We start from the raw sequence: 15003 nt of genomic DNA, 5'->3' as shown, positions 1-15003 counted from the left end.
TATTATAGCATCGTTACAAAATATTTATGAATGTTAAAGCGCTAACGAAAAACAACATGTACGATTACGTGCGATAAGTAATACTAATCAAGTATTTCGATGAAAATAGAGTTAAAAGCAAATGAAGAATTATGAACATATCGCCATCTAAAGGCGAACGTTCTAACTAAACTACGCACATCTAGCTGCACATATATATAAAAATTCCATTTTTATATATATTACGGCGCCAACTAGTGTGTCGACATTAAAGGTACTATTAGCGCGCTTTCTTTAAAAAAATCTCATCGTTACTATGCGTTTTTGCTTAAGAAAACGTGATTTTTGCAACGATATGCAATTTTTTTTAAACGATATGCAATTTGATTTCTCATACGTGCGCGTGCACGCGCACACACACAAAGAGAGATAGATAGATACGAACATATTTATCACATTGACGTATTTCTCAAGTTATTAATCTTCCTTGATGACGCATGTTCTTGAGCGAATGTAAAATTACACGGATAAAATATGCGTAATTGTTTAATATCAATGAGTATAACAGACATATTGCATATATGCACGTAACATCGGATTCCTGTATAATGATTATGCTTAATCGGCAGAAATGGAAGTAATACATGTTATATAAAAAATAGAATACTTTCTTTTCCTTTCAAATCTACGTATATGATATTGATATAAAAAATGTGATGAATTCATTTTCAATTCGGTAAAAAAGTGTAGTAGTAGAAAATGATCGTATATGTACGTGTGTGTGTGTGGTGTGTGTATACCCATGCATACACACCGTCGCATGCATACGTGATATACCACAAAGGAAGAATTTTGGAGGCTTGCTTGCGTAATATATTGTGAAATTCGATTTAAGCGTATTAGTGGTAGTAGCGGTAGTATCCCAGCTGGCATGCCGAGGATATGTGCGTTATGATTGGCTTATTGATGTCTGATGACTCTGCGAATACATGATTATTATGTGTTATGTTAGTTGGACATTCGTCAGACATAGGTATATATGGCCACTTGTTGCTGCTTATTATCCTTTCGAAGAATATTTTCGTTAATTAATTTTGGAATTTGAAAAATGACGCAACCGTAAGTAATCTTTATTAATTTGATATTTAACATATATATTAAAACATAAAAAGCTTAATTAATTTATATTACATATATATTCGACGATTTTACTTCCATTTATACAAAAGATATTTCAACATTTAATTGAGAGATAACGTATGAGACATATATTTAAAAGAGAGACTGAACATTTTTCATGAGAGTTTTTCATTGCAAGGGATTTCATTTGGAAAATTTCAGCACCGCAGATATCGCATTAATCGGCTTAGCCGTTATGGGACAAAATCTTATATTGAATATGGATGATCATGGCTTTGTCGTTTGTGCCTACAATCGTACGACGGATAAGGTAAAAGCATTTCTTGAAAATGAAGCTAAGGGCACAAAAATCATTGGTGCATTTAGTTTGCAAGAAATGGTTAGTAAACTTAAGTCTCCAAGAAGAGTAATGTTATTAGTTAAAGGTAAGGCAATAATGTTTTTATATATGTGTATTATATATATATATATATGTATATATATATATATATATATATATGTGTATATATATATATATATATATATATATATATGTATGTGTTGCAGTTGTAAGAAAACCGCTCAATTTAGTTGGTTAATTGCCGATTAAGTTTTATGATATTCGCTTCAGTAGTAAAAGTATTGAAATTTTGATAATTATTTCTTTAGGTCTAATACAAATATTGATCGACGTTTACATGTATATTTTATAACGTGTCGTTATAATAATACAAAATGTATGTAATTGAAAAGATTTTGTAGAAAGAGCAAATGAGTGATTTGGAACACATATAACGTGTTCGTTCGTAGTAAACGTAGATTAGATTAAATAATCCTTGTACGTCGACGTTAATAAATAAATTTTCGTAAGAGTCTGAAAGTCATGGGTACGTTCGCAGCTGGCTCCGCTGTAGATGCATTTATCGAGCAGCTTGTGCCTTTGTTATCTCCCGGAGATATTATCATTGACGGTGGTAATTCCGAATATCAAGATACCGAAAGAAGAACGATATATTTAGAGGAAAAGGGAATACATTTTGTTGGAAGTGGAGTAAGCGGAGGAGAAGATGGAGCACGATATGGGCCCTCCTTAATGCCCGGTGGTAATACTAAAGCTTGGCCGCATATCAAGGAAATCTTTCAAGTAATAATGCAATTGCTAAATAATGATCGTTTCGTAATTCTCCTATGAAAAATCATTTCATGAAGACGTACTTTCCAGGCGATATGCGCTAAGGCTGACGGGGAGCCCTGTTGCGATTGGGTAGGTGAAACCGGTGCAGGACACTTTGTAAAAATGGTACACAATGGTATCGAATATGGTGACATGCAACTTATTTGCGAAGCCTATCATATCATGCGAGATGGTTTACAATTGGATCAAAAAGAAATGAGCGAGGTTTTTAATGAATGGAACAAAGGGGAATTGGATTCATTTCTTATTGAAATAACTAGAGATATTCTTAAATACAAGGACGAGAAGGGCTATTTGTTGGAACGTATAAGGGATACGGCGGGACAAAAAGGAACCGGTAAATGGACGGCTATAGCGGCATTGGACTACGGTATACCTGTCACATTAATCGGAGAGTCAGTTTTTGCAAGATGCCTTTCCTCCCTGAAAAATGAAAGATTAGAAGCTAGCAAAGTGTTGGAAGGACCCGATCGTACTTTGTACCAAGGCGACAAAAAACAGTTCCTGGAACATTTACGAAAAGCTTTATACGCGTCGAAAATAATATCTTATGCGCAAGGCTTCATGTTACTGAGAGATGCTGCACGGGTTCACAAGTGGAATTTGAATTACGGCGGTATAGCGCTTATGTGGAGGGGTGGATGTATTATAAGAAGGTAAATATGACGTGTAAAATTATCGACAGAGCGATTCGTTAACTAATGATTATACTATCTTTTATAGTGCATTTTTGGGAAATATAAAATTGGCTTTCGATAAAAATCCAAAACTTAGCAATTTACTGTTGGATGACTTTTTTGCCAAAGCAATGAAGGAATGCCAGAAGAGCATTAGATTCGTCGTTTCTAATGCTGTGACCCTTGGAATACCAAGCCCTGCATTATCAACGGCATTGGCATTTTATGACGGCTTTAGAACTGCTCGGCTCCCAGCGAATTTACTTCAAGCGCAAAGAGATTATTTTGGAGCACATACGTACGAATTGATCGGTCAAGAAGGTCAATTTGTACACACAAACTGGACCGGTCATGGAGGAAACGTGTCCGCTTCGACGTACGATGCTTGATGATGTCTCGAAGAGAAATATAAAGAAAAAGAAGAAAAAAAAAAAAAAAAAGAAAACGATAAAGAAGCAAGTGTTGTGCAAGTTGACGTTATGTAATAACGCGTCAATGGTTTCGTTGATAATATTGATCAAAACTTTTGTTTTAGGGCGATCATAAAAAGTGTTTCTCTTTAATAAATATTTAATATTAAAATTTTATTGCTTCCTAAATGATAAATATAAGCGTTTAGTTATACGAACGTGGAAGATGTTTCTACAGACTAATATTATTTTTCTACATCTTATTGTACACGGCTGTCTTAACGAACATAAATATATTTTTGAAAGTGAAAAAAGATATAATATAATTTGATCAACTCTTTTGTAACAATTTATAATTCCCGTAATCGTAAGGTTTTACACCGAGTACAAGGAAGAGAATTGTATTAGGCGCCACGTTACTCTTTTACGTTACGTTTACATTTAACCAAAAGATTCGTGGCTTCGTTCCGATGAAACGTTCGATGGACAAATATTAAATTCAATGGGAATTCGATCGAATGAGAAAAGTCTTTTATAAGAAATTCATCCAATATCCGTTTAATACGTTTATATGATTGGTTCGAGGAAAGTATTTTTGCGAAGCGCCAATCACAAAGACCGTACGAGAAAGAGAGATTCTGAGACTGGCGTGTCTCGTCAAACAAATTTAAGAGTCTATATTTGTAATTGTTTTTCTTATAAACATTTCGCCATTTTCTTTCTTCATTTTTTCAACCAATTCAGTTTTTATCCTGTAAACTGTATTGACTTGAGTTGCCTGTGGTTTTTTAGAGGAAAGAAAAGAAAAAAGATGCAGGAAGAAAGTTACCAGATAAAAGTTCCCACACATCCCGTTTCCGGTCGAAAGAGAACCATTCTGAAGTTACCGAACAATCGATAAAAGGGTCCAGAATGGAAGCCAGTCATAAACAACTTATTTATCTTCATAATAATTGGTTGCCGCAAACGTTTGCGACACATAAAACAGAATTCTGCGTTTTTATGTAAGTATAATTTAAGTTGAAATTTGAACGTTATACGGAAACGCTACTTACATTACATTATTTCCGATAGAAACATATGGCTATAAGGTCCTTCCCATTGTCGTTTGCTAGTTAACCTCAATTCTTCTTTCATAAAATTCTTCATACGTAGACACATATAATATATATTACCTCTTTGGGTTTATGCGACAGCTGTAGATGATCAATGTTGGAAGGATGGTATTGTCGTTCTATCGCAAACAACAATGCAGATGCAGAGGAAGATGACGAGGAAAGCCCAGAAGAGGAAGTACCCAATTACAAGGATCAGTATCGAAATCTTAAGAGAAAATTAAAATTTCTTATTTATGTACGTTGCGATACGTCAAAGTCTATAAATCAACATATATCAACATTATATGTCAACGTTTTATTAACAAAGAAATCTATTACAGGAAAATGAATGTTTTCAAGAAGCTTTAAGATCCACTCAAAGAAAGTTACTTAAAGTAAACAGGGACAAAAGTTTCTTATTGGACAGATTGTTGCAATACGAAAAGGTAGACACGTCATTTAGCGAAAGCGATGAAACTGAATCGTCCGACGAGGAAGTTGCTAGGCTTGATACGTCCAAGAGGTAACTTTTAACGTTAATTTTAATCGTAGTTAATCGTTTCTTCCAATTTCTTCCTATATATCGTTACAATACCTTTCCAGAAAAAAGATAGAAATGAGTGTTGGTAATCATATTTCGCATCATCCGTCTACAGTTACAAAACCTCTTAATACGAGCAAAAAGAAAAAAGCTGCGCCAAAAGTAACGAAAACGAACAGCATACCCACGGTATGTAACGTCTTATATATAGACGTGTGCGTCTTCTCTTTTGTTAATAGAAAGTTCAACGTTTATGTTAATAAAATAATTCTTTTTTTTTTTTTTTTTCAAGGTACAAGCGTCCAACAATATGGTACCAATGTCTTTAATGTCGGATGGACATATGACACCGGAGGAAGTAGAAAGGCATTTGGAATCTCGTCAAACGTTTATAGAACTTGTTCCAGAAAAAGCACCACCTACGGTTCCAACAGAAATGTTTAGCAATGATCCTTCGCTGGATAGGTAACATTTCATATCTATCGAATAGTCGAAATATTAATTCATTTCATTATGGTGACTATACTCCTCTATTGCGATCGTCTATTCTAGTGAATCCAATGAAATCGGCGAATTAGAAACGTCTCCCAGTAATATGGGCGAAGATTGTCTCAGCATGGACATGATGGCTGAGTGACATCAATTCAGTCATAGATTATTAATCAATTATAAATTGCACATAATTGCATGTTTCGTTAATATTAATATTTTATTCAATTAACTTATCTGTGTATTCGTCGTGTGTAGCATAATAAAATTTTTTATACATATGAAAAATGTATATGTAAAATATCTTTATAAATAATTTTGATCCAGTGTTTGGGGCAATATTTCATTCAATTAATATATCAATATCATTGTTCGTCGTTCTTATATATAAAAATCAAGACGTTTTCTATGAACATGAATGTACGCGCGTCTGTTGTACGCGCGTGCGCGTGCGTGTGATACGCTTAAAAGAATTTCTCTCTTTGGCTTCGATTTGTTTCTGTCCTTGATTTATCAATCATCCATTGTTTTTTCTTTTTTTTTTTCCTTCTTAGTACACAATACTCATTTCGTTATAATTCATTATATATTTTTCAAGATATATCGGAAACGTTGGATATAATGATTACCGTTAATAGTTCAGTCGCAAGTACATTAGAAAGAATCATTTGCAAGATAGAAGTAGAAACGACTTCGGATAAAGAAATTTCCCGATTTGCAACTAAACGAAAACTCGATGACATTGGAATGTCAGGTAAAAAAAATAAACGGGCACGGTGCGAAACAGCTGGTGTAGAAGAAATACATTGCCGTATATGTTATGATTCTAATCAGCAATTTCCTATTGTTTATCCATGCAAATGCAAGGTTGGTTCATATAAATGTCAATATATTCAACATGCTGATATGAGATAATAAAGAATATAATATAGTAATATTGTATATTACTTATGATTGTACAATATGTACAATTTCCTCTCTTCTTGCCTATTCTTGGTAATTAATACGCGTGCATATATATATATGTATATATATGCATATATACATATATATACATATATATGCATATGTATATATATATATATATATATATGTACGTAAGATTATAACATTTGTCATTATTTAGTATATATTATCGAGCTGCTGCAGTCCATTAGACTTAATAAATATATACTTATGTTTGAGCATAGAAGAACGTAATATGAAAAAGTTTATGTCTTTTGTTGCATACAATTCAAATAATTATCTTACACAATTCTTTCGTCCACTTGAATTTTATTAACTATAGAAAAATAAATATGTCGCTTGTATATGAAATTTGTATATATTATTTATAGGGAACAATGGGTGCTATTCATGTGAAATGTTTGGAACATTGGTTAGAGGAAAGCAATAGAAATAGCTGCGAATTGTGCGGACACGTATTTCAAGTTGAACGCACACCACGTTATAAAGCTATTACATCTATTATTATTTGGCTGTGCATTAGTCAACATCAACGCCAATTATACATGCGCAATTTGAGAACAGATTTACTTCGCTGTATCATTGTCACACCACTGACTATAATATGTTCATACATTTGCGTGGTCGGGGCTGATTTTTATGCAATGAATAATTACAATAATTTTCCCCCAGCACGATGGACTACTTATTCTTTGCTAGTAATGATGGCATTATTAATTTTCTCATATTTTCTATGGATATACATGGCAATTCAGAATCATCAAAAAATTTGGTTCTATTGGTGGCAGAAAACAAGCGCGGTGAAAATTACATTGCCTTTGCAGAATAGAACTTCAATAAACTATAAATCTAATATATCACAAGTTTGATCATTATTTGACAATTAAAATCATAGAGCGGTATATATACAAACATACATATATATACATACATACATACATACATACATACATACGTACGTACATACATACGTACATACGTACATACGTACATACGTATACAAATATATATGCGAATGCCATTGAAGAGTTACGCTGCTCGGCGTTTTATAGAAATCTTGCCACGACTCAGTTGTGATATGTAAATCCTGACTTTGCTTCCATCCGAGATTTTTTTCACCCATATCTATAAAAGGGCATAAATTAAACCGATCACTTTTTGCTATTACTTAATATGCGCCGAAAAATATAAAAGCATTTATAGCATATAAAAGCAAGTATCATTTGTTTTTAACAATGTCAGCATTAGTTATTCTTCGTTCGTTATTTCTGAATTAGTTAATGAATACGTAGAATAATTTCACTTACAGCTTCTGTCCCGATCGCTGATATGTTTGCTGCAAATCTTGTCAAGTCTTGTCCCTCTACATATACCGGTTGTCCACGATGGAACCTATGGAATATTTCAAGTTGTTATATACAAATTTTTATATGACCGAGATATATATTGTTAAATTCTTTGTCAGATATTGATTATACGTAAAAAGGTTACCATCTTCTTTCGTATAAGAGTTTTCCGCCTTCTATCCTTGTTTCCACTAGAGATGCGTCGGTAGACGGCGAAATATGTTGAGATTGTATATTTACCGTATTGTAATGCGGTAACACTACTATTTAAAAGATTAGATAGATAACGATGAAAATGTATTCAAACGAAAGGCACAATAGGTAATAAGAACTTGTGAGATAAGTACCTGGTTTCCTTATTGTCGTTAAAATTTTACCTCGACTAATAGCCTTCAAATCACTTTCTATTTCTTTTTCATCCAATAGATAGTTCAATTGTGCAGGAGGCGGCTTTCTACGTTTCTCAACTTTTTCGGGTACTGGATCATTCGGCCGTCTACGTAATTTTCTCGTCATTACTGGCTTTACCTAGGATAAAATAGTTACAAATGATAGATTATTAAATATTTATTTTCTTTATATGCGCGTATGTAAACTTGGCATTGGCTAAAATTGCCTAATTTAAATGAAATAATTCAACCTCCATCGAATCCCCTGTAAGTTCCATTGTATGACGATCAGATTCTATCATTTTCCTTTTTTCTTCCATATCAGTCAGTAAGTTTTCTTTCAAATCTATTTTCTTTTCCTCAAATTCTTTAGCGGCCGCTTTCTTCTCGAGTATGTAATCTCTCTCGACCCACTCTGTTAAATAATCTCTATAGATTATATTGAGGCGCAACCTAACAATGAGTAAAGTAAGAAACAAAAAAAGTATCAACATCAGAAAACAAAAGAAAAACAAAAAAAAAAGACGATTCGATCAACGATAATGCGTTACCTCTCTTTGTATTGTGCTTCTAAGCGTTTTAGTTTGCGATTATATTCCGGATGAGTGCCATCCTTCAGTTGTTGCAACTGCTTCTTTAAATTAGCTAATTTGTCTTGATATACCCTAAAATGCATTTTTTTTCTTTTTCTTTTTCTTTTTCTTTCTTTTTTTTTGTAACTAAACCAAGAGATCAATCATGATCTTTAAAGAAAAAAAATATATAATCATATCTCACTGTTCTTTTATTTCCGTATATTCCTCGGATTTTCCCATATCGGTCTCGCTAGCTTCTTCCGTGTCTGTATATTGAATTATAATAATATGTTACAAACAAAATTGTAATGGACAATTCAACGTACTATTGAAACGTTGACGATATAACAATAATGAGTCTCGTTTAATATACAATATATACCTTCATCGCTATCGTCCTGTTCCTCCGCATCACGATCTTCCTCGACGTATTCCTCATTATCTTCGTCGATGTCATAATCTTCTTGGGTGTACATCGTTGAAAACGGTGAATTTTGATACGACATTGTCTCATCGAAATTAATATATCTACATTCTCAGACTCAAAAGCTTCATGCTTTTAGGTTAGAGACATAAAATATGAACGAACGATAAAGCTTCCATCACGTGTCCCATATGCAAACACAACAAAGCGCAACGCATTCTTATAATGGATCGTAGTAGGATGAGCTGGAAAATATAATCGATTAGATCTCATTCTGAAGAATGAGAGCTCTTTTGAAAACTAAAAGATATTTACTTTTGAAAGATAATGCTCTTTGGCGAGAATAGTTTATGCATCAAAAATAAAGTCCTTTTAAAGAGTCGAAGTCGAAACAGGAACGAGACTTAGATCTTATTATTTTTAAAATGAGGTGATTTTATTTTTCATCAAAGATCGGTCAAGAATTATTCCTGGACTAATCGTTGAAGTCAAATTTCTGCTTTTCGACGTTCTTTTGCGAAGAAAACGTTTTGTACAGTGCTGAACCTTGGAAAGATTTTTTATTTTTTCTTCTTTTCCATTGCATAAACCATACTGGAAAAATAGCATTTGTCAATGTGATTTTTTTTGAAAGAAAATAAAGCTCTTAAAAGAATTTTAACAAGATACGTACTAAATCAAGCCTTCGTCTTTAAAATGATCTTTTTCGTCAAAATCTGTCCTAGAATTATATCGGGCGTTTTCATTGATGGCGTAAATCATCCAAGGATAGCTTTGATCCTTTACCGCTAGGTTGCACTTTGAACCACAATTTAAACCACAGTTTGCATTCTCCAAGATTCTATAACAAGATTTAACTATCTTGTTGCTAACTGAGTTTCACGTGATAAGTACGTGGATAACGATTCTTTTATATTTTTCTTTAATCTTTCTTCTTGTAAGATTAATTCTAATCTAAAGGAATTATATAGATATATAAGGAAATATTGAGAATATATGAAAGTATAAAATCAAATAAGAGTGGTATAGTATAGGTGAAACCTAAGTAAAATTCATATTATTTTAAGGTTACTAAAATATAAAATATACATTGTCAGAATGCAATCTAATAATATACAGGAAGGTTTTGCCACAAAAGCTATTCACGCTGGTCAAGATCCGGCGCAATGGAGTCATTGGTCGTTAGTTCCACCTTTAGTAATGTCTACCACCTTTCAGCAAAATGCTCCGGCAGAACATAACGTAAGTCTAAGAAATGAGATAAAGTTCAATAAGCGTATATATATATATATATATATATATTTTTTTTTTTTTTTATGGTTACAAAGTATACACATTGAAATGTTTCTTAGGGTTACGAGTATGGCAGAAGTGGTAACCCAACGCGCAATGTATTGGAGACTTGTTTAACGGCATTGGAAGGTGGAAAGCATGGTTTTACTTTTTCATCGGGTTTGGGAGCCATCACAGCTATAACCGGCTTATTGCAAACTGGCGATCACATAATTTCTGGAGATGACGTATATGGTGGAACTAATCGTCTCTTTCGAAACTGTCTAGTTAAACAAGGTATTAAAATTTCTTTTGTCGATCTGACAGACGTAGAAAATCTTGCGGCTGCTATACAACCAAATACCAAGGTCAGTCTAATAAGAAATCTAAACTAAAGTGATCTTTTTTTTTTTATATAATGTGTGCGTTTTCAAATGTAACGTTTAATCTAGACATTGTTTTTCAGATGGTTTGGTTGGAGACGCCTACAAATCCTTTATTAAAAATAGCAGATATTGAAGAAATTGCAAATGTTTTAAAGTCTAAAAATTCAGATATCATTTTGATAGTCGATAATACTTTCCTGACGTGTTATTATCAAGTGAGTGATATAATTTGACAGATATCATTTTTGTTGAATCTGAACTTATCGAATGATGTAAAAAAAACTCTATATGTGTGTGTGCGTACGTCTGTGTACGTATGCGTTTGTAGAAACCATTAGAGCTCGGAGCTGATCTTGTAGTATATTCTTTAACAAAATATATGAACGGACATTCGGATATTATCATGGGTGCAGTAATTACAAGGAGAGACGATTTAGCGGAAAAGCTTCGTTTTTTACAAAATGGTATGTGAACTTATCGACGCGAATGTACCTTTACTAATTATATATTTAAATATTACAGCAATGGGAATAATTCCGTCGCCTTTTGATTGTGCCATGGTCAATCGTAGTTTGAAAACTTTAGAACTTAGAATGCAGCGGCATATGAAAAATGGATTAACCGTTGCCAAATTTTTAGATAATCATCCTCTAGTGGATAAAGTTATTCACCCTTGTACGTATTAGTTCTATTTTGATAGTATATGTTATTTTTGTTGCATCCTTTTTATAAATTATCCAATGACATATTTTTGCGTCTATCATACTAATTGAGCTTATTTAGATAATATCAATATTTTTAGATCTCCCGTCTCATCCGCAATATCAACTTGCTCTTAAACAATCAACAGGTCACAGTGGCATAGTATCATTTTATATTAAAGGAAATGCCAAAAAATTTTTGAAAAGTCTTAAAATATTTGCTTTAGCAGAATCGCTTGGTGGTTATGAATCTTTGGCAGAATTACCGTAAGTGCTACTGTATAATAGAGGTATATTAAACGTTATATAATAATAATATTAATGTTATAGATCCGTTATGACTCATGCTTCTGTCCCAGAAGTCACAAGGAATGAACTAGGAATTACTGATCAGTTAGTTCGTTTATCCGTCGGACTTGAAACGGAAAAAGATTTGTTAGCAGATCTTAATCAAGCTTTAGAAGCTTCTCAATGATACGAAAAATATTATTCACGTGTAATTATTTTTAAATATTTCAACATTACAGATCGCCGACATTGAAACTACGTAACACGCACGCGCACGCACGCACACACACACACACACACACACACACACACACACACACACACACACACACACACACACTGGCAGCCTTTCTGTTGAGTTAGAAAGGAGAGACATATAAATTATTAGAAATTATTTTTTTTAAAGAATGTTTAATATAACACATTCCAGTAATCACAAGCCGAATAAGAATGCAATAGTGGTCTATTTTGCTACGTGCTTTGCATCGATTTTTGAGATCGTATATATATATATATATATATTTTTTTATATATATGTTATATAACTGCTGTTATTATTAGTTTCATTATTTGATGAAAAGAAATTAGTCAATATAAATTTCCTCCTTGCCTGATCGCATATCTATGCATAGATTTGTACATTTCTTTATATCCATATACTACTGGCGAAAAAAAAAAAGAAAAAGAAATTGCCAAATATAGTCTTTTATTTACACGTGCGTAAACTTTTATTGAATATAAATAAATGTAATATTTCCAGTAAGGAAATATCATTGAGAAAGGGACAAATATTCCTATGGTTTTGACATTTTTGGAACTTAAATCACTTAGACTTATGTAATTAGACTATTTAGATAAATTTTTTGAAAACTTTAAAAGAACAAAAAAAGAGGGAATCGTTATAAATGTTCAAATGAAGAACAAAAACGAAGGAGTAATAAAAATTTAATTCCATAAAATTAGTTGAATATTAGAAACAAAATGCGATAGAGATATTTAATGATATTAGAGAGATGTGAGACAATAAACAATGATTATATGGCGTTGTTGTCAGTATTTATATAAATTTTTATTGATTTTGAAATTTTATTACTGTAAATTAATTTTCGAAGTATGTCGTAATTTAGCAGTTTTAATCCTATCATATTCTTGCGCTTGATTGTATAACAATACACCTGCTATTACAGCACAAGTTCCAAGGGCCGATAAACCAGTTACTGAATTATTGAACAGTAAAACTGAGAGCCAAATTAAGAAAGCTCTTTTTGCTGTATTGGCGACACTGAAAAATGGATAATAATATGTTAACGTCATTAAGCGATTTATTTGTTATTTGTCTATTAACGTTCATAAAATTGTACTACCTACCTGTGCGTCACAGGACTTATATAGTCCATAAGTACATATGCCGTAATACTTTGAAAATGGAAGAACACGCCATTCAAGAGAAATGCCGCGAATATTTTAAAACTTAGGGAATGCTCAAGAGCCGGCAAATCTACTAATAGAATTGACACTGGTATTTGTACCACGACCGATGCTAAACTTGTATAAAACTGTAATTCTGCTGGTCTAGAATTATATATATATATATATATATATATATATATATATACATGTGTGTGTGTGTGTGTGTGATAATAAATGATGCTAATATATCGACTTGAAATACAAATAAGATAAAGAACGTATTAACTTATGATGTACGGTTTAATGCAGGGAACAACATGACTTACGTATATTTGAAATTGTCCCCGCTAATCAACATCTTTGAATAAACATTTTGAAGACACTCGGTCATGTTTGTGGCCATAGCGGCAATAAATCCTCGTAAATCGAAACTAATTTCATTTACCGAGCATAAAGCCAAACCACCCATTACAGGGATCAATGATAAATTTACATACAATCCAGTGTGTTCTCCTATAATGAAAATATCAATAGTATTTTTACATCGATACACTTATATCCCATGTAAATAATCATAAATGTTAGCCTTACCTAATAAATATCTGCTAATAAGGACGGTAAAAAGTGGTGCGCTACTCTTAATAGTTTCTGTAAAGCTTACCGCCACATAATTGAGCGATACTAATCCTAAGACTACGGTTGTAAACCTTGTACATCCAACCAGTATCATGTGTTTATAGAAACCCGGTGGTCGCATTAAACGCGAACTAGCCTTATACATGCCGCAGGGAAAATACATTTGTATAAATCCACAAATTGCTGTCATTAACATTTGACAGGCACCTGTCGATTATCACAAATTTCTAAGAGAATATTTTTCTATGGCAATGTAAAATTTACAATGAATTAATACGAGGAAAAAATATCTTACCCAAAATAGTTGGATTGCCTTCCATGTATGACAATATGTATTTGTTTAAAAATAATGTACACCCACTGAAGACATACCATAACGTTAGGAATAATAATGCCCTTGGATTAAATAAACCGCCCTTTACGTCGTTCGTCAATATGACTATTTCTTCCCGTTTTTTAACGTGTTCCGTATATTGTTTCCCGTGGCTTTCGTGTACCATCGACAATTCTTCCGTCCCATGAGGGACACCTTGCGCGTAATTAATACGAACGGAATGATTTTCCATCACACCTTTAGGATTTATGACATTACGTATGATTTATAATAAATATTATATTGTATTCCAATGAATTTACGTCCTTCCGCATTTCTATCGTAAAACTGAATAACATCAGCTTTTATTGGCAATCGGTATACGTCGGCTGATTTCGATGGGGAAGCAATACGTGTATTTGTTTATGTTCATACTTAGGTTATGCTAGGCGAACTCAACTTATCGCTCAAACTTTTTCTACAGATATACGCCGTGATATGGCACGATAATTAACACTCGCGCACGGACTTGAATCAATTGTCTCTTCATAATAATTTATCAACTTTGCATCTTTCGTCAATAAATTCCTTCGACTTGATATTAAATCGATTATGATGCGTCCTAAGCTTTCATCGGTATATTAAAGCCACGAAACTTGAACGCATCCACAGCGACCGCAGTAGACCAATCGCGTTATTCGATTCGTTTGACCGAGTGAACGAAGGGAAAGAAAGAAGGGAAGGAAAGGAAAGGAAAGGAAAAATATAGATAACAAAACTATTTAGACCA

The 15003-nt window shown here is 32.9% G+C and overlaps 6 protein-coding genes across 14 annotated transcripts; 4 read left to right on the top strand and 2 right to left on the bottom strand.

Annotated features, from left to right (window-relative positions):
* The first annotated feature begins 559 nt into the window (after positions 1-559).
* On the top strand, positions 560-3415 carry Pgd (phosphogluconate dehydrogenase). Its single transcript, XM_035885702.2, has 5 exons — positions 560-1098; positions 1321-1544; positions 1998-2242; positions 2321-2949; positions 3017-3415. The coding sequence occupies exons 1-5, from the start codon at positions 1088-1090 to the stop codon at positions 3357-3359; spliced, it is 1452 nt and encodes a 483-aa protein (XP_035741595.2). The 5' UTR covers positions 560-1087; the 3' UTR covers positions 3360-3415.
* An 835-nt stretch (positions 3416-4250) lies between these two features.
* LOC118450201 (uncharacterized) lies at positions 4251-5846 on the top strand. 3 transcript variants are annotated; one of them, XM_035885740.2, is made up of 6 exons: positions 4251-4384; positions 4577-4733; positions 4819-5000; positions 5081-5207; positions 5311-5483; positions 5571-5846. In XM_035885740.2, the coding sequence occupies exons 2-6, from the start codon at positions 4590-4592 to the stop codon at positions 5653-5655; spliced, it is 711 nt and encodes a 236-aa protein (XP_035741633.1). In that variant the 5' UTR covers positions 4251-4384; positions 4577-4589; the 3' UTR covers positions 5656-5846. The 3 variants fall into 3 exon arrangements, with proteins under 3 accessions (XP_035741633.1, XP_035741637.1, XP_035741636.1); XM_035885744.2 differs by having other exon boundaries at positions 4289-4384; positions 4455-4733; XM_035885743.2 differs by lacking the exon at positions 4251-4384 and adding an exon at positions 4394-4471.
* Positions 5847-5987: 141 nt separating this feature from the next.
* Positions 5988-7342, top strand: LOC118450205 (E3 ubiquitin-protein ligase MARCHF3). Its single transcript, XM_035885750.2, has 2 exons — positions 5988-6374; positions 6845-7342. Exons 1-2 carry the CDS (start codon positions 6129-6131, stop codon positions 7340-7342), a joined length of 744 nt encoding a protein of 247 aa, XP_035741643.1. The 5' UTR covers positions 5988-6128.
* Positions 7343-7454: 112 nt separating this feature from the next.
* LOC118450194 (sin3 histone deacetylase corepressor complex component SDS3) lies at positions 7455-10030 on the bottom strand. Of its 2 annotated transcripts, XM_035885725.2 has the most exons (10): positions 9881-10030; positions 9523-9801; positions 9166-9452; positions 8986-9049; positions 8760-8873; positions 8460-8661; positions 8167-8347; positions 7965-8082; positions 7781-7865; positions 7455-7598 (listed from the first exon to the last, which is right to left on the bottom strand). In XM_035885725.2, exons 3-10 carry the CDS (start codon positions 9287-9289, stop codon positions 7503-7505), a joined length of 984 nt encoding a protein of 327 aa, XP_035741618.1. In that variant the 5' UTR covers positions 9290-9452; positions 9523-9801; positions 9881-10030; the 3' UTR covers positions 7455-7502. The 2 variants fall into 2 exon arrangements, with proteins under 2 accessions (XP_035741618.1, XP_035741619.1); XM_035885726.2 differs by lacking the exon at positions 9523-9801 and having other exon boundaries at positions 9881-10019.
* Cth (Cystathionine gamma-lyase) lies at positions 9970-12327 on the top strand. Of its 5 annotated transcripts, none has more exons than XM_035885710.2 (8): positions 9970-10097; positions 10275-10449; positions 10560-10847; positions 10946-11080; positions 11194-11329; positions 11388-11540; positions 11668-11833; positions 11897-12327. In XM_035885710.2, exons 2-8 carry the CDS (start codon positions 10306-10308, stop codon positions 12039-12041), a joined length of 1167 nt encoding a protein of 388 aa, XP_035741603.1. In that variant the 5' UTR covers positions 9970-10097; positions 10275-10305; the 3' UTR covers positions 12042-12327. The 5 variants fall into 5 exon arrangements, with proteins under 5 accessions (XP_035741603.1, XP_035741607.1, XP_085512021.1 ...); XM_035885714.2 differs by having other exon boundaries at positions 10079-10230; positions 10327-10449; positions 11897-12322; XM_085655895.1 differs by having other exon boundaries at positions 10092-10252; positions 10327-10449; positions 11897-12322.
* A 119-nt stretch (positions 12328-12446) lies between these two features.
* LOC118450189 (solute carrier family 35 member E2A) lies at positions 12447-14932 on the bottom strand. Of its 2 annotated transcripts, XM_035885716.2 has the most exons (5): positions 14196-14932; positions 13856-14107; positions 13591-13777; positions 13223-13426; positions 12473-13136 (listed from the first exon to the last, which is right to left on the bottom strand). In XM_035885716.2, the coding sequence occupies exons 1-5, from the start codon at positions 14464-14466 to the stop codon at positions 12944-12946; spliced, it is 1107 nt and encodes a 368-aa protein (XP_035741609.1). In that variant the 5' UTR covers positions 14467-14932; the 3' UTR covers positions 12473-12943. The 2 variants fall into 2 exon arrangements, with proteins under 2 accessions (XP_085512022.1, XP_035741609.1); XM_085655896.1 differs by lacking the exon at positions 13223-13426 and having other exon boundaries at positions 12447-13136.
* Between the last annotated feature and the right edge of the window lie 71 nt (positions 14933-15003).

The sequence above is a fragment of the Vespa mandarinia genome, chromosome 3 (genome assembly GCF_050613455.1).
Source record: "Vespa mandarinia isolate Hongniang chromosome 3, ASM5061345v1, whole genome shotgun sequence".
Classification (NCBI taxonomy): domain Eukaryota; kingdom Metazoa; phylum Arthropoda; class Insecta; order Hymenoptera; family Vespidae; genus Vespa; species Vespa mandarinia.
This window is presented reverse-complemented; position numbering and strand designations above follow the sequence as displayed.

Excerpts from the sequence above, each read along its gene's own strand:
- LOC118450194 (XM_035885725.2), bottom strand. The coding sequence starts at position 9,289 with ATGTCGTATCAAAATTCACCGTTTTCAACGATGTACACCCAAGAAGAT. Across the intron at positions 9,050-9,165 it reads ACAGGACGATAGCGATGAAG|ACACGGAAGAAGCTAGCGAG; the intron begins GTATATATTGTA and ends TTCAATATACAG. Across the intron at positions 8,662-8,759 it reads GAAGCACAATACAAAGAGAG|GTTGCGCCTCAATATAATCT; the intron begins GTAACGCATTAT and ends ACTCATTGTTAG.
- LOC118450201 (XM_035885740.2), top strand. The coding sequence starts at position 4,590 with ATGTTGGAAGGATGGTATTGTCGTTCTATCGCAAACAACAATGCAGAT. Across the intron at positions 4,734-4,818 it reads AATTAAAATTTCTTATTTAT|GAAAATGAATGTTTTCAAGA; the intron begins GTACGTTGCGAT and ends AATCTATTACAG. Across the intron at positions 5,484-5,570 it reads AATGATCCTTCGCTGGATAG|TGAATCCAATGAAATCGGCG; the intron begins GTAACATTTCAT and ends CGTCTATTCTAG.
- LOC118450189 (XM_035885716.2), bottom strand. The coding sequence starts at position 14,466 with ATGGAAAATCATTCCGTTCGTATTAATTACGCGCAAGGTGTCCCTCAT. Across the intron at positions 14,108-14,195 it reads AGGCAATCCAACTATTTTGG|GTGCCTGTCAAATGTTAATG; the intron begins GTAAGATATTTT and ends GATAATCGACAG. Across the intron at positions 13,427-13,590 it reads GGGGACAATTTCAAATATAC|ACCAGCAGAATTACAGTTTT; the intron begins GTAAGTCATGTT and ends ATATAATTCTAG.
- Cth (XM_035885710.2), top strand. The coding sequence starts at position 10,306 with ATGCAATCTAATAATATACAGGAAGGTTTTGCCACAAAAGCTATTCAC. Across the intron at positions 11,330-11,387 it reads GCTTCGTTTTTTACAAAATG|CAATGGGAATAATTCCGTCG; the intron begins GTATGTGAACTT and ends TAAATATTACAG. Across the intron at positions 11,541-11,667 it reads GGATAAAGTTATTCACCCTT|ATCTCCCGTCTCATCCGCAA; the intron begins GTACGTATTAGT and ends CAATATTTTTAG.
- Pgd (XM_035885702.2), top strand. Across the intron at positions 1,545-1,997 it reads AGTAATGTTATTAGTTAAAG|CTGGCTCCGCTGTAGATGCA; the intron begins GTAAGGCAATAA and ends GTACGTTCGCAG. Across the intron at positions 2,950-3,016 it reads GGTGGATGTATTATAAGAAG|TGCATTTTTGGGAAATATAA; the intron begins GTAAATATGACG and ends TATCTTTTATAG.
- LOC118450205 (XM_035885750.2), top strand. The coding sequence starts at position 6,129 with ATGATTACCGTTAATAGTTCAGTCGCAAGTACATTAGAAAGAATCATT. Across the intron at positions 6,375-6,844 it reads TTTATCCATGCAAATGCAAG|GGAACAATGGGTGCTATTCA; the intron begins GTTGGTTCATAT and ends TATTATTTATAG.